Source organism: Helicoverpa armigera, chromosome 6 (assembly GCF_030705265.1).
Source record: "Helicoverpa armigera isolate CAAS_96S chromosome 6, ASM3070526v1, whole genome shotgun sequence".
Taxonomy (NCBI): Eukaryota; Metazoa; Arthropoda; class Insecta; order Lepidoptera; family Noctuidae; genus Helicoverpa; species Helicoverpa armigera.
The window spans coordinates 5101260-5124326 of record NC_087125.1 but is presented as its reverse complement, the minus strand read 5'-3'; the positions used below and the strand labels follow the sequence as shown (position 1 = coordinate 5124326).

Sequence of the window (23067 nt, the reverse complement as noted above, 5' to 3'; positions counted from 1 at the left end):
ATGAATTGCTATTTAAATATATCCCTTTGATATACTTAATATCTGTTGAAAGCGGTTCTGAATGTCTCAATAAAAAAGTGCTAAAGTAAAAAGTCAACAGGGATATTATGTCACTTTGTGTGTCAGTAGGTAGGGGAGATGTTCCCAAAACGGGTAAGCTAAGGGAAGATGTTAAATAAAATAACCAAGAACATTACATGCGACTTGTATTTGTACTCATAGGGTTGTTTATATAATAAACTTTGGAAAACATAAGATAGTCTTAGTAATCTTCTTCAAAATTCAGAAAAAAAATCAAAAAAATAAACCCCTTCAAAATACCCGCTTTGCCCTCGGGGGGGTCCTAAAACGGGTAGCGCCTTTGGGCAAAGCAGGTAATGAACGAATATATGTGATAAATGAATTAGAAAACGTATCTTAGCCTCCTGTTATCCAGGAAATCTTTATCGTTAATTAGTGTCCTTAATTATGTTAAACAGTTTTCTTATTTTGATCAGTCTAGATCACTTTTTAACTTTATTAAATGTTACATTTGAAATTATAATCCTACCAGCAGATAATTTTGTTAAAAATCAGAGAAAACATATTCTAATTTCTTTTTCACGCTGTTCCTGTACTTATTCAGCTCTCTGTGGCTTCCTTTGTCTTCGATTAGCTTTCTGTGGTATCAATTGAGGAAGTGGCCCCTTATTTCAAATCGGGTAGTCACCCGTTATGCCCCTACCCGTTTTGCCCAAAAGCACGTTTTAAATTTCAACTACCTTAACCTTAAAATAGTAAACAAGGAGACCACTAAGTATTCACAATTAATAAGTATATAACATGCAAAATGATAATACAAAACTGCGAAAACCGTATCTTGCACCATATTTGAGTAGTCAGCACTAGCATAATCCGATATTTTTTAATAAACTCTGCAAAAAACTTTTTTTACATCTAATCTCGAAAACGCTCGTTCTAGGCGCGCGAGCCAACTGACCGTGATCGGCGGGGTGGTAGTGCACCGCTCTACGCTCACAGGTTCACACTAAGACCTATAATATACGAATGGCAAAGCCTGCCCGTTTTAGGAAGGGTACCCGTTTTAGAAACATCTCCCCTAGGTACCTACGTTCATTTCGTGAGAAGAAAGTTGAGTGTGTAAAATGAACAAACTGTAGGTACTACTCTCATTGCGCAAAAGTTCTATTTCAACATTTTAACGGTTTTTCCTTGTTCACGTTCGCCGAAAACTTTAAGGTTTTTCCAAAAAAAAAAGACATCTGAACAAGGCCCCATGAATATTTTATATTTTATTGTATTTATCAGTGTGCAGGCTCTGACGATATGTTTTGTTTGCAGGTGGAACTAGTAAACGACAATCTATTCGAGTGGCACGTGCGGCTCCACCAGATAGACCCGGAGAGCGACCTCGCGAGTGACCTCCGTGAACTACACATTCCTCACATACTATTACATCTGATATTCCCAGAAAACTTCCCCTTCGCGCCGCCTTTCATGAGGGTTATCGAACCCAGGATAGAGAAGGGTTTCGTCATGGAAGGTAAATATAGAGCAAACTAACATGGCCTCTCATACTTCCCAGTGTGGTACGATCATGCGTTAATGTTGTTTTATTTATCGTTAAAGGTGGTGCGATTTGTATGGAACTGCTGACTCCGCGCGGCTGGGCGTCTGCGTATACGGTAGAAGCTGTGGTGATGCAGTTCGCGGCATCCGTGGTGAAGGGACAGGGCCGCGTGGCGCGGGCGCCGCCCAGGCCCTCCTGCGAGTTCACGCGCCGCCGCGCCGAGGAAGCATTCCGCTCCGTCGTCAAAACACATGACAAATACGGTTGGGTCACGCCGGCACTCTCCGATGGTTGAGTTGCTTAGGTAAACTCCCTTATTTATTTTCTGGAACCTATAGTTCACGATTTCCAGTTGTTCGTAACATTGACCTAAATATAAATGGGTCGCGAGGACCGGCCACGAGTTACATTTCGTAAGAGCATCATTTATCAATTTAGATGACAACGCCGGTAGATTGAAGGACCCTTAGGATAACTGAACGAATACATTTATAAGAGGAACGTTTTATTACAAGTATCACTTGTAAGATAAGTGCATTGAAATAAACGTATTCTTTTACAGGGTGTGCCGATCAACTGTAATGCAGAAAGGATCTCCTTTAGTTATTTTTCAAGAACAATTTTAGTCGTAACTAGTGCAAATTTTGATAATGCTCTGCTCTGTGTAATTAGTCTATATCATCTTGTCTAAGATCAGTGGAAAGTTGGAATTATAGAAATTACATTCAATGTATGTCTATGGAGAAATGGGGGCGATGCAATTAAGTCTTCTGACCGGAAGTTTATATAGGAACACAACAATGTCACAAAGTGCATGTTATATTGGATACACAAGCACCTTCAATATGCAAACATTCTTCGATTCGCGAGTGATTACGCAACTCATTCTGGAAAGTCGCAGCCTACAGATCATGGAGCCACCAATAGTAGTGCAGCCGTGGAATGCCGAGGGAGGAGCCGTTACAAGCAACGATGGATTTAAATGGTCTTTAGACAAATAAATGTGGTATCTTCATGCATTTTCCGTCTATGTGTGTAACTTATTATGTTGTGCCAAACTCGAATGCTCATCGCCTACATTGTAACGCTCAATTTTTTCGAATATTCCCATTTATTAAAAATTTTAAAATATTCGATTCTATAAGTGCTCGAACTATAAATCTTAAATATAAATTGAAAACAAAATATTTTGCAGATCAACATATTGATGTTTTTAAAGGAAATGTTTCCGTCCCAAAGTCATTTAATCATTTTGATAATATTAGAGATTTGTAGGTTTTAAAAAAAATCCACCAAAATGATTCTAAAGTATGGTAGTTTGTCATTTCATCTTTGATCTATTCTTTGTAATTACCTATACAATACCTGAAAATATATAAGTGTACTTTTATTGTAATAACACCTAATGAAACAGTCTAGGCTCTGCATGCTTTGTGTAAAGTCTGTAGTAGTACCTTTGCAGCTATTTCATGAGTAGTGAAATGCTCAAACTAGTATATTAATAATTTTAAATTGTGAAATGAAAGGCTTGTGGTAAAATTAATGTAAATTAGGAAAAAAATAAATAGAAAATTGATGTTGTTAATTTGTGTGGTGAACCAAAGATGTTTTATTTTTATGTAAACTTCATTCAGCGCAAATATGTGTAAATTATACTTTGACTATATGTACAATGTTATAGGTGTAATAATAAATACCTGCTCAAATGATGTTTGTATTTAATTTAATTCATAAGCAACCCTTCTGTGAATTAGCATCTCATTATTATAATGTTTGAGATCAGACATGTCCTTTAAATACACACATAAAAATGCAAAAATTATTACAAGCTAAAATTAAGTAACTTAGAGCTTAATCAAATCAAATTCATAATACATGTTCTCAAAGATTTCTGCCTTTTGAAAATAAGAACACATGAATAGAGGTTTCAATGAAAAAATATTGTACTGTGTAATCAGTTTATACAAGAAATGAAAAATAAAATTAGTAGTTATAAATATAAGATGGAACCTAACACAAGCCAGATCAGAGCCCCCCTCGTAGTGCCAGCACTAAGTGAAGAACTGAACCTCCTTGCACTTTGTAGTCCTGCGCTGTCTTCTCATCATTCCTGGAACAGAAATTATGTTTAATAGTAACAAGCTGATGTCACAATGAATCACCTAAGTTACACAAGGAACATTTTTTGCAAGTCATTTCTGTAAAATTCAGAAAACCATAGATATAAAGGTCTATAGCTTTTCTACATTTCAAAATAAATTGTACCCATTGAGTTTTGCACAGTGACTGGTCACTGCGATTAAGTCATCCTACACTATTTAATCCACTCAAAACCATTTTTAACTTGATATGTTTTTATTAGAAAAAGCAATCTTCGATTTCTCTATCTATACCATAACTGCATGATTTTAAGATTTGGTACAAGAACTTAGAACTTGCTAACCAGATACAAATACATGATCCTATAAATTCTACCTATAATATAGCATCTATTGTAAACTTTCAGTTCTTGGAGTTGAAAATCAGTCAATAATGCAGTAACATAAAAAGGCATATCCTACACACTAACACAGCTTTTTTCAAGTAAATAGAGTAATAAATTATAACGGTATTATTACTGTAAGTAACAAAGACAAGACATGAACACTTACATTTGTTTTCCAGAAAATATCAAACGTTGTTGTTGGGGTGGAATGCCTTCTTTCTCTTCCACTCTCTCTTTAATTCTTTCCACTTTGTCTGTAGGTTCTATGTCTATCTCAATCTCCTTTCCCGTCAGCGTCTGTGCAGAAAACAAGGTTATGAATTGTGGATAATACCTTAAATAATAATAAAAATCGACCACAATTTGCCTTACCTTTACTTTGATCAGCATTTTGATTGATTTGTTTGTGTACTATCAATGTTAAAATCACTTAAATCTGTGTTCTTTGCGAAAAATGCGCTATAACTCGGTACGGTAAAATATTTTAGTCACCTTTTGCTTGCTAATCATTTGACATTTTAATTTTGACAGTTTGACAGTGACACGCTCTATTATTTATCTTTGAAAGTATTTATCGATGTTTGTTTGCTGTATATAATAACTGACGAAATTAACTTAGTTTTCCCTAAATAGTAGCTCAGTAACTATACATAATAGCTAAATTTTCAATAAATACACACAATGACGCAACCCTGTAAGTAAAAATACTCTCAGAACGGAAGACTACAACTTTCAGAACGCAACGGAAACTCACGGATCACTGTCAAAAATATACAATGTCATTGTCATGTAAGGTACAAACAAAGTGTTCACTGTTTGTTTACTTCGTAAATGTTTTATTAACTTTGTACAGATTTTATTCTAATAATTATAATATATAACTCAGGGTTACCAATATAAAACGCTTCAGTTGAAACATGTCACAACTCCAGTCAATATTCTACAGAATCGAAAACCTTACCCAAACAGGTAACCTTAAAGTTGGTTTTTAAACGCATTCTTACCTTTTATTCCATAATTAACTAATATTATAATTATAAAACAAAAAAGTAATAAGTTCGTTTCAATTTCAGATGGCCAATGCGAATTTATACCAATACTTAAAGATATCACAATAAATGAGAATCAACTTGTGTCAAAGGAAACATACATCACAATCAAATCATTTTTACAAAAAATAATCACGACTATAGATGAACTAGCTACTGAACTTAAAAATGACACTACACTTTTAATCAGCGTCAAAAATCAGAAACTTTTACGAACATGTTTTCAATTAATAACATCCTTGGGCGTTTCACCATGTCTGATACCAGGCCTTGGCATACAATTGTCAAAGAGGTGTATCACAGGAGCAATACTTCCAAAAGTTCTGTTCACTGACGAACAAAAATATGAGTTGCTTGTGGAATGTACAGAGTTTTTTATCAGGAGTTTCAGTGTATCAGCCCTCAAAACCATAATAATTACATTGCACTTATCAGATTACTTAGCAGCACTGATTCAACTGTCATTTGCGCCATTTAAAAAGCCAGGCACTTACAACAATTTTATAATGACTCAAGAAATGTATGATAAGCTCAGTGCAGATAGAAAAATGTTTATAAGTGTTTATAACCATCTTGTAAGTAATTGTTTTCAGCCAATCCTTATGAAGGAATTATTGATACTTCAGAGTGGCACAGAGCCACCACCTCCAGCTTTTGCTAAAAGAGTCATAGCAAATGAATTGAGTCAAAGACTTATAGCTCCAGGAGGATTACTAAGTCTTATTAGATGTTTTATAGAGAGTTATGAAATTGACACAGGATTTGAGTGGAGAAAAATTGATATGATATGCAGAATCATAGCAGCTAGACACGGAAGTTCTTCAGAAATTGAGTACCTTACCAACATTTGTTCCCAGTTACAAGAGATTCTGTCTATGAACAACACACATTATTTAGCTGCAGCAGTTGCTTGTGTACTGAGTTTACATGACAAGTTCCCTCAGGCTCTTCCAGTAGTTTCACTAGTCAATGAAGTATTTCAAGCCTTTGATTACAATCACCTTACTAAAAATTTCAATTTACCTGGTACTGTGATATTGGCACCACAAGAAGTTGAACAAAGAATAAATGTTTTACATGCCTGTGTCTGCACTATAAAGTTAGATTGGCCTGTTCAACTTTTATTACCAAACTTGTACATGATTTATTCCATAGGAGCTAAGTGTACAAAGAATGATGATTTGAAAATAAAATCAAGAGTGATTATTCTTAAGTGTTTAGAGAAGCTAAGTAAAGATGAATTATATGAAATGATAGAATCATTTTTGTTTGGAAAAGATGTGCCTAGTAGTTCAGGTATTGTAGCTGAAGAGTATGATGCTGGAGTGGCCTTGAAGTCTGTGGCAGTTTGTGGAGATTATGCAAAGGATGAATCAGTGATATATTTTATGGACTTGTTTAAAAATGCAACAGATGATGTACTTGTTACAAATATATTTAGTATAGCTTTAAAATTATTAATAGATCTTAAGGATAAAAGACAGAAGAGAGGAAATAAAGAGATACTGGTATCTGAGGATGATCCGGTGTTTTTTGATGAAGCTGATCAGCAGTACGCTGTGATCCTTCAGTTACTCTCAGAAATATCCACATCACCTAAAATTGTGCACTCTTTGAAAACCAATCCTATGATTGTGTCTGACTTCATTGAACATGTTATTTTAAAGCAGAATTCTGATAAGGATGACGAGTGTATTACCATTGCTTTGGTTTTACTGAATACAATATTATCTAATTCAGATAAAATAGATGTTAAGTTTACGAACTTAATACCAGTGTTAAGGAGGATGGGTGAGAATGATTCCAGTTTGAACAGCATTTTATGTAAAGAGGCACTATCTCTCCTATCTTTAGAAAATCCTCAGAAGAAGGATACTGCTTGTGAGAAAGCAATATCTGATATATTTGATGAGCTGCTGCCTGTGAGAGCTCATGGCATAATTGAACTAACAAAGCTCATTGATTCTGGAGATGCTGAAACGATTTCTAAAAAACATTACATATTTTGTATCTTTCAAGTAAGTTTTGCTGACTTTTAATTTTTACTATTATAAACAGTCCTCTGGTCCTATTAATAAAAAATACGTGTTTTGCAGGAACAGCTCAAAGATCCTGACTCATACATTTACCTATCAGCCGTCAATGGTCTGGCTTCCCTATGTACTCACTGCACTGAAGATGTACTACATATCTTATGTAAAGAGTTTTTACAAGAACTTAATCCTGCAGACCAGAGTACACAAACAAGTGACAGTCTAAACAGAGAAGCAGAGTTGAGAATGAAGATTGGAGATGTTATTGTAAAAGTTACCAAGAGACTCGGTAAGTAGCAGTTGTATTGTCATACTTTACCAGTATGTATCAGAAAATACTTATAGTATGTAGTAGGTACAACTGAAGATCATTACAAATTAAGAAATACTTACAATAATTTTGGATTATCCTGTATCAACAAGGGCAAGTTATACTGTCCATATTTTTTTAAAACTGTGTTTACCCTGTACTTTTTTCCATTCACACTTAATTTCCTATTTTTTTATATTTTTCTCTTGTTTGTAATTATTTTTATGATTACTGCAGGTGAAATGGCCATAGTTCATAAGACGATCCTGCTTAACACAATGCTTTGTGCAGTATCAGACCCAGATCCTCTGATAAGAACATCAGCCTTGTCTAATCTCGCTGAAATCGCTCTGGTGTTACACTACAGAATAGGAAGTATCATATATGAGGTACGTAGCTTTGACTTACAAAACTCGCTCTTCAATTACCATGTCTTAAGAACCATTGGGTCTATCATCTCTATAATTTTCATAAAGTACTTTAATTTGATTCATATTATTTATTAGGATTTCTGAAAGATCTTCTTGCGTATTTTTCTTCTAGGTGCTGTACTGTATTTGGAGTATTATCGAAACTGACAAAGCCATAGAATGTCGAAGAGCAGCAGTCATGGTCATATCAAGCTTAATCAAGGGTTTAGGTAAAGATACCCTTCTCCAGTTGAAGGACAACCTCCTTCCTATATACAGAACATTGAAAAATCTGTACAGAGACAATAATGAGGACACTACAGTAAGACTTCACGCACAAATAGCCTTAGAGGAACTAAACGACATTGTCAACCAGTTTCTATTTCCAGAAGTAAAAATGGAAAAACAAATATTTGTACTGGACGAACCACAAGATGTGTTCAAATAAAAAGCAGTAAGTCTCACATTATTTGTTTTATTCACACTCTTTTTTTATTTGTATTAACTTAAAACTACAGTCAACTCTAGCGCACATACGGACAAACATGGAATTTTGTTTAACTACATACTGCCATTAGTAATTCAATATAAATATGTACCGAAATCAATTCCAAACTCATAAGGTTCCGTATGCCCATAAGCCCCACAAGTCTTAAATTAAGTATAGTCAATAATATCTATGGCAAACATAGCATAAATTTTATAATATTAATCCAAGAACGAGACAAATACTGGTCACATTATAATAAAATATATAATCTATAGGAAAGTCAATGGCCCCGCGTTTAAGCATTTTACGTATAGGTAGGGGTCAATATTTAATTTACTGTTACAGCCTTTTTTTTATCGTCCCACTGCTGGGCACAGGCCTCTTCTCACAAGGAGAAGGATTTTATTTACATTACAAATAGGTATATTAATTAAGCTTAACAAAGTCTTCTTAGTGCTTTTTATCTTCTTCACGCGCCAAAAGCCGTTATATCAATGTCACAAGATGCGAAATACACCCTTCGCTATATATTTGATTAAGTAATCGCACAGACATCGTGTCTACGCGATAACGTGTGCCTTCTTACATCTTAAATTAAAAATAAATCACACAAGTATTTTAAACGATTACGCTTCGGAAGTGTTATCACCATCATTAGGCTTTTTTGGAGCACCTTCGTCTTTTTCGGATAGTGAAATGGAGTAGACAGAGCTTCTGTCAGAGAACCTGTCTTTATTCCGCCTGCTGAAGAACCCGCTTCGTGTCAGTGATGAGACCGTTGCGATAGATATGTTGTCCCTGTCAGCTTGCGGTACCACCTTCCATATTAACAGAGCCACGCCGCCAAACGCAGCCACTACTAAAAACATGACCAGGGTGACCTCACCAAACGCACCTGGAATAATTAATCAAATAAATGGAGGTCGGTAATAAATCATAACCGAATTTTAAACAACCGTTCTTACTTTGTTGTGGCTCCTCTTTTCTTGCTTCCAGTCTGGCAGGCTGTAACTCATTGTAGTCCATGTCCTGATTCTCGTAAGGTTCGACTGATCCACTCGATGGTTTATGTTGGTGAAGAACGTCTCCAGGGTTCGATTTTGGTAAATTGATGCCGGCTCTCACTGTTAGTGTCTCGGGCTTATAAGTACAGAGGACTAAGAATCTGAAAGAAATTATGGCTAATGAATTTCTTTTACACATAAAAGGATCAAAATTTCTGATTCTTTAATCTTACCGTCTCGTGCTATGCGTCAGAATAGGAAGGTTCTCTTGCACTATAACGTAAGTGGCAACAGTAGTGTCGTTCACTTCGGAGCCGCATTCGTCATGGTGTATCCGCAAGATGTAGGCGTCTTGTGCGCTGTTCGGGTTGCCCTGGATCGAGCAACGTTCTGGCCCTCCGTCAGCAGCTTCAACGGCGATGCGTCCTCCGAAAAACGGACCCGTTGATACCTCGACTTCGCTGGCATGTGGCAGGCATTGTGTAGCACGCGCCGAAACTGGAAAATACATTGTTATTGATTCAATTACAAGTCTAGCTAAATTCTTTGGATGCCACCATATTCTAAAAATGTCCACGTTACAACAGTTATTGTGATCATTACGAGATTACGAGCTACATGCTCGTAATCTCGTAATGATCACTACGATAATTGGTTGCTAACATAACAACTTACATCCTTTCGTGGGAACGATGATAATTTTCGAGCTTATTGATTGTGGATCTGCTAAATCTCTTGCATCTCTTCGTACTGGTCTGACTTCGAAGGAATATGTGGTAGCCATTCGCAAGCCGACTATTCGCGTGCTGTACATGCGCCCGCGCCTCACTGCCGACGGCTGACTCGTGGTTGTAGTTGGAGCCGCTTCTGTACTACTTGTCGACGGTTTAGTGGCCTTTTCGTCTTCTGCTGTGTCGATCACCTATATAAAGAAAAGATTTTATAAATAGAAACGTCGATTAGTAACAGTTTCTCATAATTATCAATAGCCCTTTAAACACAACTGCTATTAAGAAACGGGAAGTCCTGGCACAGTTATTTTTTATTGTAGCTTAGTAGAATGGTGCCTATAACGATGTCAACGTTAAGCTCAATGTTTAAATATAATCTGATTCAATAAAAGAGAAAGGCCACAAACACTGGCAGCGGTGCTATATTAACACGTAAATACAGTAATGACTGGCGGGCATGTTCCTTGTCACAGTCACGCCGCAGTCACGCTCGACGCGCAAACCCCGGCCCATTATCTCCCGTTTCGGAGTGCTAACTCATTGCCGACATCTTCCATTGTAAAATGTCATAGTTTTTAATGACTTTCGAACCTGCACTCGCATATGCCGAATGGTATGGTTACATAAGTTACCAAAAATTACCTTGGTCCTGCAGCGGTATTGGCCCCATGCTTGCAATTCGCAATAATGCACTTGAAACGCCAAAACTTTCGGCCGGTCCTCTTCATCAGGTTTGCCGTATTCCCATCGTAGTCTCACGTCGCGAAAGTCTGGCTCGCCAATCAGATGTAGCACTTCTGTAAACCGCAAATATAAAAAATCTAGAAAATCCGTTCAACAAATATAGGGGTGTTAACGTTACGCTCGGATGCACCTGCAATGCAGCGATCCGGGCGTGCCATTAACCCAATGACTTGCTCACTGAGCCGTTGTTGCTTCCAATAATTATAGTATCATCGATGTAATAGGATCTCCCTTGCGCTAGTTTTACAAGTTGCCTTCAGACCGGTGCGTGGATAGTGAAATATCTCACATTACGGATAGCTCAATCATACTCAGGCCCGGGGCGTGTCGCGCTTCATCATCATAATATATGGAATTAGTTCACTCGTCACCTAGCGAAAGAGTAAGTAGGCGCTGTGCGACTAAGTAAATAATTTCTACTTGTAAGAAAACACGCGAGTCCACTTATTATGATTGAATAAACAATTCAGTAAAGTATACTAATTCGAGAGGCGCCGAAATGTACGAATAACATTGCAAATAAACACCTTCATACAACTGGTACTCATAAAAATACTGTTCGATCAGATGTTCAAAGTGTGTCAAAAAGCACATTCTTAAACGAATCCTCTAAGAAAGTTAACGATACCAGTCCCAATACCGAAAATTAATAACGATCATAATACTTACATACTTAATTTAACATTAAATTATGAGTAGGTACCTAAGCACATATCTAGGCATTAGGTTGATGTTAAGTATTAATATCAAATCAATTTGATTGATAAACTATTAATCAATCATTGCAAAAACGTGTTTATCGTGATCCAAAAATATGGGTCTACTCTGTTTTAATGACTCTATGAAGTACCTAGATTAGAAAACGCGACTTCTCGGAATGGAATATTAGCAACTATACACACATAGATAGATAGGTATAGATTAACACACATTTTAAATACTTCAAGATTTTGTGGATGACACAAAGATATGCAGATCTGTATCCACTAGTACCTTACCTACGGTGACATTCTACCTACCAGTGAGGTCTTTTGGAGTAGGTAGTTTCATGTTCTTAAAGGCTAGAATTAATAATTTACCAAAATTGCTAGCCGGGAGCCAAACAATTTCTAACTTCAACAGTCAAGTCAGAATTCCCTTTTCCTCTTCCCATCAAGACAAGTAGGATTCAGTGAAATTGTCTCACAAAAACAATTAACTACGTTCTTTGATATTTTAAACCCAGAATAAGATGATAAGTTGTTGGTTAACAACCATCCAGCCTAGATTGCATTTTGCCGGCTGTACATTACAAAAAAAAACAGTTTTAATAATGTGCAAAATAATGCGCCATCGTCCTCGATCGCAACTAAACCATAAAGTGTTCGGATCTCTCTCGGAATGCAATTGTTATCTTAATAATATTTTAAATTGCTACAGTGTTGATACTGCTCGGTAAATAATTTTAAAATGGTTTTAATAAATTTAAAATGGATTCACATTTCTCTGAAATCACCCGGTATGTTACTGTTAGTGTTGGGCTCCAAATTGTAAAAATTTGTCGTCCAAATTAAACTAAAGTTTCTACCTGCATGAGCCTACATTAAAAAGGCTTACATTAAAAGACTACTTAGCATACCTAACATGACATACAATATTTTATATTTATTACATAAACTACATGTAGTGATAGCTTCATCATTATAGTATGAATAATGTTATGTGGTGAGCGTCTAACATAATGGCACAAATTTGATGGTATGACGGATGCGCAGACGGCATCAGGCATGACCTGACGACTGGACCGTAACGACCATTGTGACCGGCCAGTACAATACCTGCCTATACGAGCTGTCTAGGCACAACGAATGAAAACAACCCATTTGTTCCCATATATTTTCATAATTTCGATATGCGTATGAAAACCAATAATAATAAACAATATTTACGTTGATAAATACTGTGATCTAACCGCGTACCTAATCAATAAGCAGCAGGTGTGAAGAATTGAAAGTAAAATGCTGTTATGCTAGTAATTAGCGAAACGTCTCAGCTTTCTTCCGAAAGCGGTCGTAATCAGCACCGCGTTTTTGCTCTGCTATTCAATGCATAATACTCTGTCACTTTTTTGTCATGTGTACTGTATACTGTTCACGTAGAGTGTGCAAAGAACATCGCTTCATCAAGATCTATTTTATGAGCCTCTATAGCTTACATATTATAGGAAATGCGTGAGTGATTTCTTCATTATGTAAGCTCTTAAAGTTGATTTATTAGTTTCACGGCAATTGTTCAAATTAATGGCAGTTTTTGCCCTTAGCGTTTCCGCTTACTCCGATCGTAAGAAATGTATGAACGACACCGGTGAAACTGCGATTGTCACAATAATTTTTTTTATAAACAAGGATAAAACTGCAATATTTTCCCAGTAGCTGGTACATGTTGATGAATTCGTAACATACAGTGAGTAGTCAGTGATCATTGTGACGAGCGAGTGGCGCGAAACGGCACTATCTAAACAATAACGCGTTTCACGCGTGATGCTCTTCCTGCCGAGCTTTATGGGGCCATCTGATTTCATGGTGTCAATGCGCCACAAGCTAACACAAACGTGAATACACGTCCAAACTAATGAAAACTGTGTGAAATCATGAACATTCTAGATTTTTGCTGAACGGCTACATGATAATAAGTATTTCAATACTTAGATTAATGCAAATGTGCACAATCGCAGAACTCAGGCCAAATTATGAAAGAGATTAAGTATTTCAGTGTAAAATTATAAGTTACCAATAATACAATCCCCTAGCTGTTAATAAATCCCACAAACTATGGATTGATTTCGAAGGTGCTCTAAATAGCCCATTGAAACTGTCCCTTAAGGGTCAATTCCCACTGAAAGAGCAGCGGCCGGCAGCGGCCGTAAGAGCACGGAAAATGTAAGAGCGCGGCGCGGAGCGGCCCAGCGCGGCGCCGCGCGGCCCGCCGCGCTCGCGCTCAATCCCTTGCAATTACGGCCGCTGCCGGCCGCTGCCGGCCGCTGCTCTTTCAGTGGGAATTGACCCTAATTCAATTCATTGCAGACTATTACGTCTGCCGTGCATACAAAAGCAATAAAAATACACTATGGTCAATGATATGCATCGTTGCGCGCACGTTCAAGAATTCCGAGATGCGATTGTTTTTGGTTCGCGATGCAACGACAAGAATAGCGACTATTCAACTGCCAGTGCCACCGTTTAGGGTTGTAGCCATGTTTTTTATTCGATTGAAATAAATTGTATTGGTATTTTATAGGACCAAGACGATATAAATTAACTGCTGAGAATACTTGGGTATAAATCACAGCCTAGGTAGAAACAAGTTATCTTGATGACATTGTAGTACCCAGTGCGTCTGCCGAGATTCCAGCAGCCGCCGGGCATTATTTAAGTAGCCTGTAAATATGCTAGCAATCTGAAGGATCTCCGACATTACACTGTTGCGTTCCATCGTCAACAAGTACCAGCATAAGTGTATAATTTGCGATTTGTAGCAATTTCTTTATACATCACATCGCATACCTTAAATATTGCTTAATAATAACACTAAAAATAGAACAAAGGCACTAGTTTCTTGTTAAACGGAGCTTGGCATGGCCGAAGAGAATCTTGATACCCTTTAAAGTAGGGGAAACGATGGAAACCTATATATATTCTATTGTTGGACGTGCGTGTACAATCGCCGTTTTTACTGAATTCAATTAAAAGTGACCCACTGGCGAAGACGCGCGAACAGAACAAAACCGTACACAGGTATTCCTCGGACAAAACAGTGAAATAACAAGTCCAAAACTTTGTCACAATAGTGTTCTGCAACAAACAAAATTGAGGCCAGATGAAATGGAAACACACGCTTGGAAATATTAATTTTTAATGCCAACTAAGTATCTAACTAACTGTAATGACATTAAGTGGTTTCTACTAATTTGTACTCATCCAACTTTTACCGAGACTTAAAAAAAATGGAGATAATTTTTATGCTTCTTATGAGACAAATATAAAATAGCTGACGAAGTCTATTCAGAAAGACGTTGTTTGGAAATTAGTTTAGACTTAATTAGCGAGACTAAATGCATTTGCATTTCTTTTTAATCTTTATCATCTAATTACTTGTTTACTTTATTAATTATTTAATTGTGTGCGCATCGGAGCGAGAAGGAGAGTGAAATGGTTGGAATGGCTTGAAAAATTGCTACCATAGTCGGCACCGGCGGCGGCGGCCGTGCGGCGCCGTCTTCAGATAAAACGTTTTAGGTCTGCTTGCTTACAAGATGTAATGTTTTTTATTGTCGAATACTGTGAAGTCTAGTAAGAGGTCAGCACTTGACAGTTGGCATTTGAGTAGTTGTGTCCGTTATGTTTGCACAATTACTGAATGCGACCGCCGAGATTCGTGCCCTTTGTTGACCCTGCGTAACATACCGATAGTCCACTTACGAGATAAACGTGACAGTACATATACATTGCTCGTTTACTTATTTTTAGAGCATAGTCAAATGTAACCGCAAGTTTCATATACCTTTGCAGGTAGGTAAATCTGCCCTTTACATATAAAGTTTTAGATCGAAGATAGTTACAATGAACAACAAGAACTTATTTATTTTGATATCAATTCCGATAGGCGAATAGATATTCTAAGCGATTCTATCTACTAATGGTGCTATGGCCTTAATGTATATGAAGATATCTAGTTGCTGATTACTGACATAGGTTTTCACCTGAGCTTATGTTAGATTGGATTATAATGTTGTTATAATTCAGGTAACGTTTACCTCGCTAACTTCACTGATAGCTTACTTGCTAATCAAATTAAAACTTTCGTTAAACTTAACGATTTAGTTACGTTTGGAAACCGACCCTAATGTAATCAGGATAGTAATTTGAAATTAATTTTAGTCACTACATTACTAAGAAACTTAAACAAACACTACTTATAAGCAAGCACGACAGAAATATTAAAGACACATTGCAAGAATTATGTAGATTAGCACGTACCTTGCTATGTGCGGCACCATCGTGCAATAGTCATGGTAACGGCCAGCTCGATAGCCAATAAAATCAATAACCGTTTATGGTTGTGCAACTGGGAGAGCCGAGTGGTTACCTACCGTTCCCAAGAACTTTTATGGATAACCACTGAGATACTGAAGGTACTTAAATCCCTGCGGTATTGAAAAACCACAAAGTAGTAACGGGCCTGTTGTTACGCTTGTGCCAACCATCGCACGGCTAAATCTAGTCTACAGGTTTTTATACACAGAATAAATATCTAATTAATAAGATCTAAAAGTTGATTCACTGTCTGCAAAAGGCAATTTAAGTGGGTAAGGTACCTAATCGAAAATGGCAAACTTTAATATGGCCAAAGTACCGTTATCGATTGCAAATCGGTATTCCACGCGATGACGAGGAGGAACCTAAATTACTTAATGTGGTAGATGTATGTGGGTGGTCATATTCTGTTTTGGCTGAACGAGTCTCCGCAGAAGGTATGGCTGGCGACCCACGAACGCTCAGGACTCTTAAGACCTACATTTTAACCAACCAAGTTACGATGCCCAACAGAATTATGTTAGAAGCATACCTTAGGCATCCGTGTGCAACGGTATACCTACACTATAAATAGTGTACTGACATTGAACACTGTATGAAATTATTTATGACACTGGACCTATGTACAACATCGCTACATCGTGTAGGTACAAGGACACTGGGACAACGATTAGCTGAATAATTTTCGTCAATTTTAATGAAGTTCCGCTTCCGAACATACCTCACCAGAACAATAAAATAACGAAGGTTATCATGATCATGAAACATTCGCTTGAAACTGTATTTGGGTACCACATTTTGTATGGAAAACAGAATGTTTTATGAGATGGTCGAGAAAATTGGCTTACTTCAAATAGCAGGCGAGGATGATTTTGTTAAGAATTGTGCAAGTCTTGAAAATAAGATTTTGTATCGTCGGTCGTCGTGGCTTCTCAGAAATGACCCGCGGCGTACACTTTAGTTGGGACCTTTATCCGCGCGCCCGCGCCGGTCAGCACATTATGTTCCCCATTCTGTAGCCGCTAATGACTAGGCTCTATTGATAGCCAAACTGTAGCCTATCATTATTTATTATTAGCTTTACTGTTGTATTAGTGGCTTAACATATCGTTTTGGTTGTCTTATTAAATTTAAACAGGCACCTACTTTACATCTTCGTAGGAATCACTCCTTAAGCACATTTTATTCGGGTGTTAGTGTACCTATTTAAAAACGTGGAGCTAGGGCGTTGGCTTAAGGAAAACAGCAGTGTCGCGCACGATTTTATCAAATTGAATAACTGGAATAGCCTTTGTGGAACCTATCAGTGCGAACCGTCCAAAATTTTATAAAGTCCTTGAAACAAATCCAAACTGTTATTGCAAATGCAAAAATAACTGTTCGTATTTGCCTTTTCTCCGCGGGACTGCTGAATCGACTTTTAAGAAAAAATACTTTAGATAAGGTAGGTAGTTAAACAGATTGTAGTTAAAAATATGTTAGGATCACTTGTTGTCCTCAGAGGAAGAAAAATACGTTATATGTGATGTGATAATACGTCAACGTACAGTACCTACAAAATGTCAGCAAAAAAGTCAATAGCGCTTGAAATGTAAAACTTAAATTGATAAGTTTATAACACATAATATGTTAATTAGCTAGATACTACTGAATGACTTAGCACGTCTGAAGAACGAAAGTGGCTATGGTAATTTTAATATTATGTACTATAAATATTATCGATAGATCTAAAATGAAATTATCAGCTAATTAACGTGACGTGCAGTCAAACACGTTCAGTGAAAGTTTCACACTTGGCCCATTTAACGGGTCACCGTCACAAAACAAGAGCAAAGTGATCATGCGTTTCGGCGCGACATTTCTCTCATTAGACCATAGAGATCAAAAAAAAGTTTTATGTAGGATTACATCGGATGTGGCGGAGAGGTTATTAGAGCCAGATCGGCTGCACGTTGGGTCGGGGTTGTCGCCGCGAGTTCGCGAGGCAACTCACACGCTACCGTTATCGCATGCTAATGCCGACCGCGAAATGTTCCACCGATGTAATGACATGCACACTATGGAACCGCGCTGCTCACCTCACCCAATACGGTCACGTGTAGCGTTTCCATGCCATGACGAGACTCCGAAATTGATTGACCGGTAAAAATTGTTGTGGCAAAATTTAAGAGCATCTTCGAGGTTTCCGCGATTGAATGTGTTATTGGAATGAAAAGATGTTTTGCGGCTAAGATATACCGTACCGGTAAACTTTTATAGAATATGAAATAAACGGTAACATGTTGCTTATGTTGGTGTATGCCATGCTATGACTAACATTTATTTGGTAAAATCTAGGTGTTGCTTACGTGCATATTATGATGACGGTAATTAAATTAATCACGATTGTCTACCGAAACAGTTAACAGTTACCTAATAAAAAAGTTTTTTATTGTAATTTATTATGTGACAAGTACCTACTTATCTATTTTATGTACCTAATATTACGGTTTTTTTCGCCGATTTCTTGGAGCTGGCTGAAATACTATAAATTTGTTTTCATTACTTACGCAAAAAAGTTGTAACGTAGCATTGTTCTATTACAGTATTACCTATCCTAATAAATAAGATCAGAATATGTAATGTAGGTAATGTAAATCACGGCTAGTTGGTACATCGTTTTTGCCATAGTTTGCACTGGACACGGGTAATCCATCATAATCCAAGTTGGCGAGCAGCGGGCATTACCTGGGCTCAACCTGACGGTATCTGTGATTTGGCTGAGCGCGCTCGGTCACCCCGCGGCGATTGTCTCTTGTTATCGTAAAGCACTTTGTCGTATTCGTGAACGCCAGTGTAACACCGAGCCGTGCTAGCTCTATTGCCTCTTCCATATCGTCCCCCTTAACAATGTGAAAATAGAAGAATCCAATTCGTTTCGAGTCATCCGTCATTGTCTATGACCTAGATAGATTTTGGTAAGTATCAATCGAATCGGTCCATGTCATGTAAACAATGGAAATAATGTAGATTGTCGATTACAAAGGCATAATCAGAAATAGACGAGTACTACAATATTGTGTTGGTACCAATTGTTCTGCAGCGCAGTTAATTTGACCGAGGCAATCTCGGAGATGGTTGAGATAAGCTGCACAGATGGGCCGAGTTCCCGCTGCCGCTGCGATCCGTGACATAGATAACATTAGACAAACGCTTCCTGCCAGGTTTGAATATGTCCCAGCACACTGGATACGGTTACATGCTAATGTAGGATGTTGTTTAACCGTTGCGTTAAACCCTTTACTTAAAGTTCTCATGTTGTGTTCGTTAGCTTCACAAAGAATATCGACAGAGGGTTATCACACGTTCATCTTCACGCTGACGTGAATGACGTGAGTGCCGTTAAGGTTATTGCTGTAATAATGTGGGAAAAGTGTGAAACATCGATAGTTTGCGGTAAGTGAACATTGTTGTAGCTGTATCGGAGCAATATTGCGTAAACTTCAGTATGCGACACATCGTATAATAGTCTCATAACTCGCCACGCAGCTGCGCCCTCATTACTGGGCTTCTATCCATCTCACTGGATAGGGTGTGATTTATGTTTTACATTTCATTCTGGAATCTTTCACATTTTTATACCAAAAAAGATTATCACAAAAGGTGGCATGAATACATTAAAAATGACTTGATCAAAGCAGCTTCTGTGTCATCGTATATCTTTTTAGTACCGACCTAAGAGGATACAAAAAGTTGCAGTTTTTCAGTAGTCAAGGCTCTATCACTTGCTAGTGTTTTAAGTGTTTTGAAGGCTTTTCGAGTCGTTAAAATGCTCTGGCATAATGCTATATCTATCTATTAAAAAAATGTTACTGTTTTGAAGATATGGTCCGAAGATTTTCAAAGAGATCAGTTCTGGTTCTGTTGTGGGTCGCCTGGTTCTAAAGCCACGTTGCGGTTGACAAATAAGGTGTTTTCTTTTTTTGGGCATCCGTGTACACTGAATTTGGAATTATTTACGGCTAGAGTTGCAGTCACGTCGGAAGCACGCGACAAATGCCGAAGAATGCGCTGCTCAAATTGCATAGATACCGATGATGATAGAGAGATTCTAGTAAAAAAAAATGTCACTTTTCCGTGCAATTCAATGGAAACACATTTACCTACATCAACATAACTGCCTTAGTTATCCCTGAGCTATATGTTCATAAGAATTGACTTACCTAAGTAATACCCACTACTTATTTAGGAACGTACATAATTAGGTCCTTAATTTAATTAAGTACCTACCTATATGACTTTAATAACAATCAACATGGAAAAATATCTAGGGCGTTACTGAATAAAAAAATCATAAAATATATTAAAAAGTAGGTTTTAATCAATTTATTTAAATAATAGTTAATTAACCTACTAATTTATTAATTGTGTTTTTATTAGTTTTTCTATAAAACTTCTCGTAAAAAATATTTTTAAGTGAGTGTGAGTTATTTTTAATGATATGTTTAAGGACAGTTTTCACTTAGGTTGTTTCAGTTCAGTAATTTGCCAAGGTATTTCATATAAAAAATCACATATCAAAAATACAAAATGCTTTGTTTACATACAAAAACCGGCCAAGTGCGAGTCGGACTCGTGCACGAAGGGTTCCGTAAATTACAGTTAAATCAACCTATCTCAAAAACTATAAGAGATACTTTGATCAAACCAAAAATCGTTGAAAGAGTTAATTAGCATGCATCACCTCTATTTTTTTTAGAATTTTATACCCCGTAGTTATAAAAATAGAGGGGGGGGACATACTTTTTACGACTTTGAGAGCTGATATCTCAAAAACCGTTCACTTTAAGAAAAATGTTTTTTAGAAAACTTTATATCATTTTAAAAGACCTTTCCATTGATACCCCACACGGGTATGTACATCGAAAAAAAAAATTTCATCCCTCAGTTACATGTATGGGGGGCCCCACCCCCAATTCTTTTTTTTACTATTTAGTGTCATATTTTTGTAGCGGTTCATACAACACATATTCCCATCAAATTTCATCACTGTAGTACTTATAGTTTCCGAGTAAATCGGCTGTGACAGACGGACAGACGGACAGACGGACAGACGGACATGACGAAACTATAAGGGTTCCGTTTTTGCCATTTTGGCTACGGAACCCTAAAAAAGAGCAATAAAACATCAAGTTAGATCGTTTATGGAAACTGGTTTAGAATTCAGTTGCAACTTTGTGTGACTCATATTCACACCTGCTTCTGTCACGTCAAATAAAAGCTTGTAAAAGTACCTACCTATAGCGACTTCAGCTTTAGAATTAGAAGTAGGTGATAGTGTGTTACTGTTCTTTTTGGCGGTAAATATAACGCTTTCAGACAATATTTCTGTGAAGCGTAATCTAAAGAAAAAAAATGTTTGTAAACAAATTGTCGACTCATAGTCGCAGGCAAACTTAATTAATGGTTGTTCGGATCAATATACCTATGCTGATTTAATTTGAGGAGTCAGCTGGGTAATAGAGGAATCTATGTGGGCTGTACGGATTTTCTAAATTATTTAGTTTAAATCGAGTAGGCCTGAATTTGAAGCTCAATTTCAGGCCGAAATTTCGAAGTTCAATAATTCTAACTGAAGTAAGTTAAAGTTGGGGCTACCATAAAAATTGAGTAGAAACTGCCAATATGAGTGTTCTTTTTTTGCAGTAAATAATAATTAGATCAATGGCAAAAATAGATTAATTAGTGGATATTGTACCTAAACTCTCAAGAGCCTTGCAAATGCTATTACCTAAGTAGTATCATTGGGCTCTAAAAGCTCAATAATTACCTACTGAAAATGATTCCAGGCGTATTCATTAGCTGGATGCAATATTGCGATCCCCATTAACTTTCATAAGTACCCCAATAAACTTAACTCATAAATTACCTAACTTCCGCTACCGTGCTAGCAGTAACTATACTTATCTAGCAGCACCATTGAACTGAGTTCCTGCTTGAGTTTTATAAAATAACTAGCATTTCTCCGCGACTTCGTCCACGTGGATATTGGACCATTACCGGTAACTCATTCAGCCCCATTTTCACGGACAAAATGTACGTCTGGTTTTTATGAAAATTGAACGTGAAAATTCATCATTGTATGTAGTAGGTAAAAGGCCTTAGGTAAGTACATACCTATAGCATAATTAATTTTAATAAGCATTAGGTACTTAAGTCTAACTCTATACAAACCTACAGCCTCAATTCCATCCTTTATGAGTTCACTTGTGCATAATCCGCGGTACCTATCAGTGAGCTTCTACATCCCAAAAGAAAACCCAATGGACAGACGACTAGCACTTCAATTTCGGAGATTTTGTAATACCTAATTATTTCGTTTTTAAAGAATTTATTCCCAATTCTATATTTAATTAAATCGTACTAAAATTAAAATTAAATCTCACCTTCGTTTGCATCAATTTCAGCGATAGGAGACACAAAAGAAAATTGAAAAAATATTCCAATCAAAAATAATTGTGTACGCCAAAACATTATATTCCAATTTCAAATTTACGGTAACACATGAATTTATATTTTTATATAAAGAACGTTTATTAGTTCACGTTTACGTAAAGGCTTTCGCGGTTGCGTAGGCGCCGGCGCTATGAGCGTACATGCGTTTGCGCTGCAGTGGCCACCGAGCGACTAAGCAATAATATCGAAGAGACAGGCCACGCTTTTGGATGGGCACAGTTACTCGCGACCTCCGTGCTTGAAAGGATTTGAAGTTCAACTACGTATATGTTATGTTACTGAAAAAGATTCATTCAGGATCTATAGGCGAAGTTCCTGGCCTGGTAGGTAACGTATATAATATTAACATAAATAAACCTATTGTGAAAATACAAGTTAAGCTCGAGCTTAGTTTTCTTTCTAACTTTGGGGTCAGCCGCAAAGCTTCGTGTGAGGGATAACGTCCTTGGGACTTACATCTCGGTACGTATCGTTTATCTACTTACCTAATTAAAATGATACCTAATTAGTATATCTAACCCAAATTTAGGAAAAAAGATTGATTTTGAATTTTAAAATTAATCAAAGCAAGATGCATTACAAATTGCTGTCTATTTAATAAAATTAATTGGAAAGAGGGACCTCCCTACGCACGTCTGCAAAATCTATGTCGTGCACTTAACTACTGCTCTGCA

The 23067-nt window shown here is 37.0% G+C and overlaps 5 protein-coding genes across 6 annotated transcripts in view; 3 read left to right on the top strand and 2 right to left on the bottom strand.

Moving 5' to 3' along the window:
• The window catches only part of LOC110376940 (ubiquitin-conjugating enzyme E2Q-like protein CG4502), a 28597-nt gene extending 25318 nt beyond the window's left edge, over nucleotides 1–3279 (top strand). Inside the window, exons 4-6 of the mRNA XM_021335594.3 lie at nucleotides 1342–1543; nucleotides 1630–1874; nucleotides 2133–3279. Of these exons, the coding sequence (XP_021191269.2) occupies nucleotides 1342–1543; nucleotides 1630–1865 (438 nt within the window). The 3' untranslated portion in view covers nucleotides 1866–1874; nucleotides 2133–3279. The remainder of the gene's footprint in view (nucleotides 1–1341; nucleotides 1544–1629; nucleotides 1875–2132) is intronic.
• LOC110376967 (nucleolar complex protein 2 homolog) overlaps nucleotides 1–23067 on the top strand; it is a 182754-nt gene that overhangs the window by 141873 nt on the left and 17814 nt on the right. The window lies entirely within an intron of this gene.
• Nucleotides 3512–4590, bottom strand: LOC110376941 (NEDD8). Its single transcript, XM_021335596.3, has 3 exons — nucleotides 4428–4590; nucleotides 4222–4352; nucleotides 3512–3680 (listed from the first exon to the last, which is right to left on the bottom strand). The coding sequence occupies exons 1-3, from the start codon at nucleotides 4443–4445 to the stop codon at nucleotides 3596–3598; spliced, it is 234 nt and encodes a 77-aa protein (XP_021191271.1). The 5' UTR covers nucleotides 4446–4590; the 3' UTR covers nucleotides 3512–3595.
• On the top strand, nucleotides 4812–8321 carry LOC110376931 (transport and Golgi organization protein 6 homolog). Its single transcript, XM_021335585.3, has 5 exons — nucleotides 4812–5024; nucleotides 5129–7122; nucleotides 7201–7426; nucleotides 7685–7836; nucleotides 7991–8321. The coding sequence occupies exons 1-5, from the start codon at nucleotides 4973–4975 to the stop codon at nucleotides 8303–8305; spliced, it is 2739 nt and encodes a 912-aa protein (XP_021191260.3). The 5' UTR covers nucleotides 4812–4972; the 3' UTR covers nucleotides 8306–8321.
• On the bottom strand, nucleotides 8604–22691 carry LOC110376932 (uncharacterized). Of its 2 annotated transcripts, none has more exons than XM_021335586.3 (6): nucleotides 22324–22691; nucleotides 10725–10879; nucleotides 10027–10273; nucleotides 9585–9849; nucleotides 9313–9512; nucleotides 8604–9242 (listed from the first exon to the last, which is right to left on the bottom strand). In XM_021335586.3, exons 1-6 carry the CDS (start codon nucleotides 22409–22411, stop codon nucleotides 8974–8976), a joined length of 1224 nt encoding a protein of 407 aa, XP_021191261.3. In that variant the 5' UTR covers nucleotides 22412–22691; the 3' UTR covers nucleotides 8604–8973. The 2 variants fall into 2 exon arrangements, with proteins under 2 accessions (XP_021191261.3, XP_063891287.1); XM_064035217.1 differs by lacking the exon at nucleotides 22324–22691 and adding an exon at nucleotides 10957–11179.

Excerpts from the sequence above, each read along its gene's own strand:
- LOC110376941 (XM_021335596.3), bottom strand. Across the intron at positions 3,681-4,221 it reads ATATTTTCTGGAAAACAAAT|GAATGATGAGAAGACAGCGC; the intron begins GTAAGTGTTCAT and ends TTTCTGTTCCAG.
- LOC110376931 (XM_021335585.3), top strand. The coding sequence starts at position 4,973 with ATGTCACAACTCCAGTCAATATTCTACAGAATCGAAAACCTTACCCAA. Across the intron at positions 7,427-7,684 it reads AAAAGTTACCAAGAGACTCG|GTGAAATGGCCATAGTTCAT; the intron begins GTAAGTAGCAGT and ends TGATTACTGCAG. Across the intron at positions 7,837-7,990 it reads TAGGAAGTATCATATATGAG|GTGCTGTACTGTATTTGGAG; the intron begins GTACGTAGCTTT and ends TTTTTCTTCTAG.
- LOC110376932 (XM_021335586.3), bottom strand. The coding sequence starts at position 22,411 with ATGTTTTGGCGTACACAATTATTTTTGATTGGAATATTTTTTCAATTT. Across the intron at positions 10,880-22,323 it reads TGAAATTGATGCAAACGAAG|AAGTGCTACATCTGATTGGC; the intron begins GTGAGATTTAAT and ends TGCGGTTTACAG. Across the intron at positions 9,513-9,584 it reads CTGACGCATAGCACGAGACG|ATTCTTAGTCCTCTGTACTT; the intron begins GTAAGATTAAAG and ends AATTTCTTTCAG.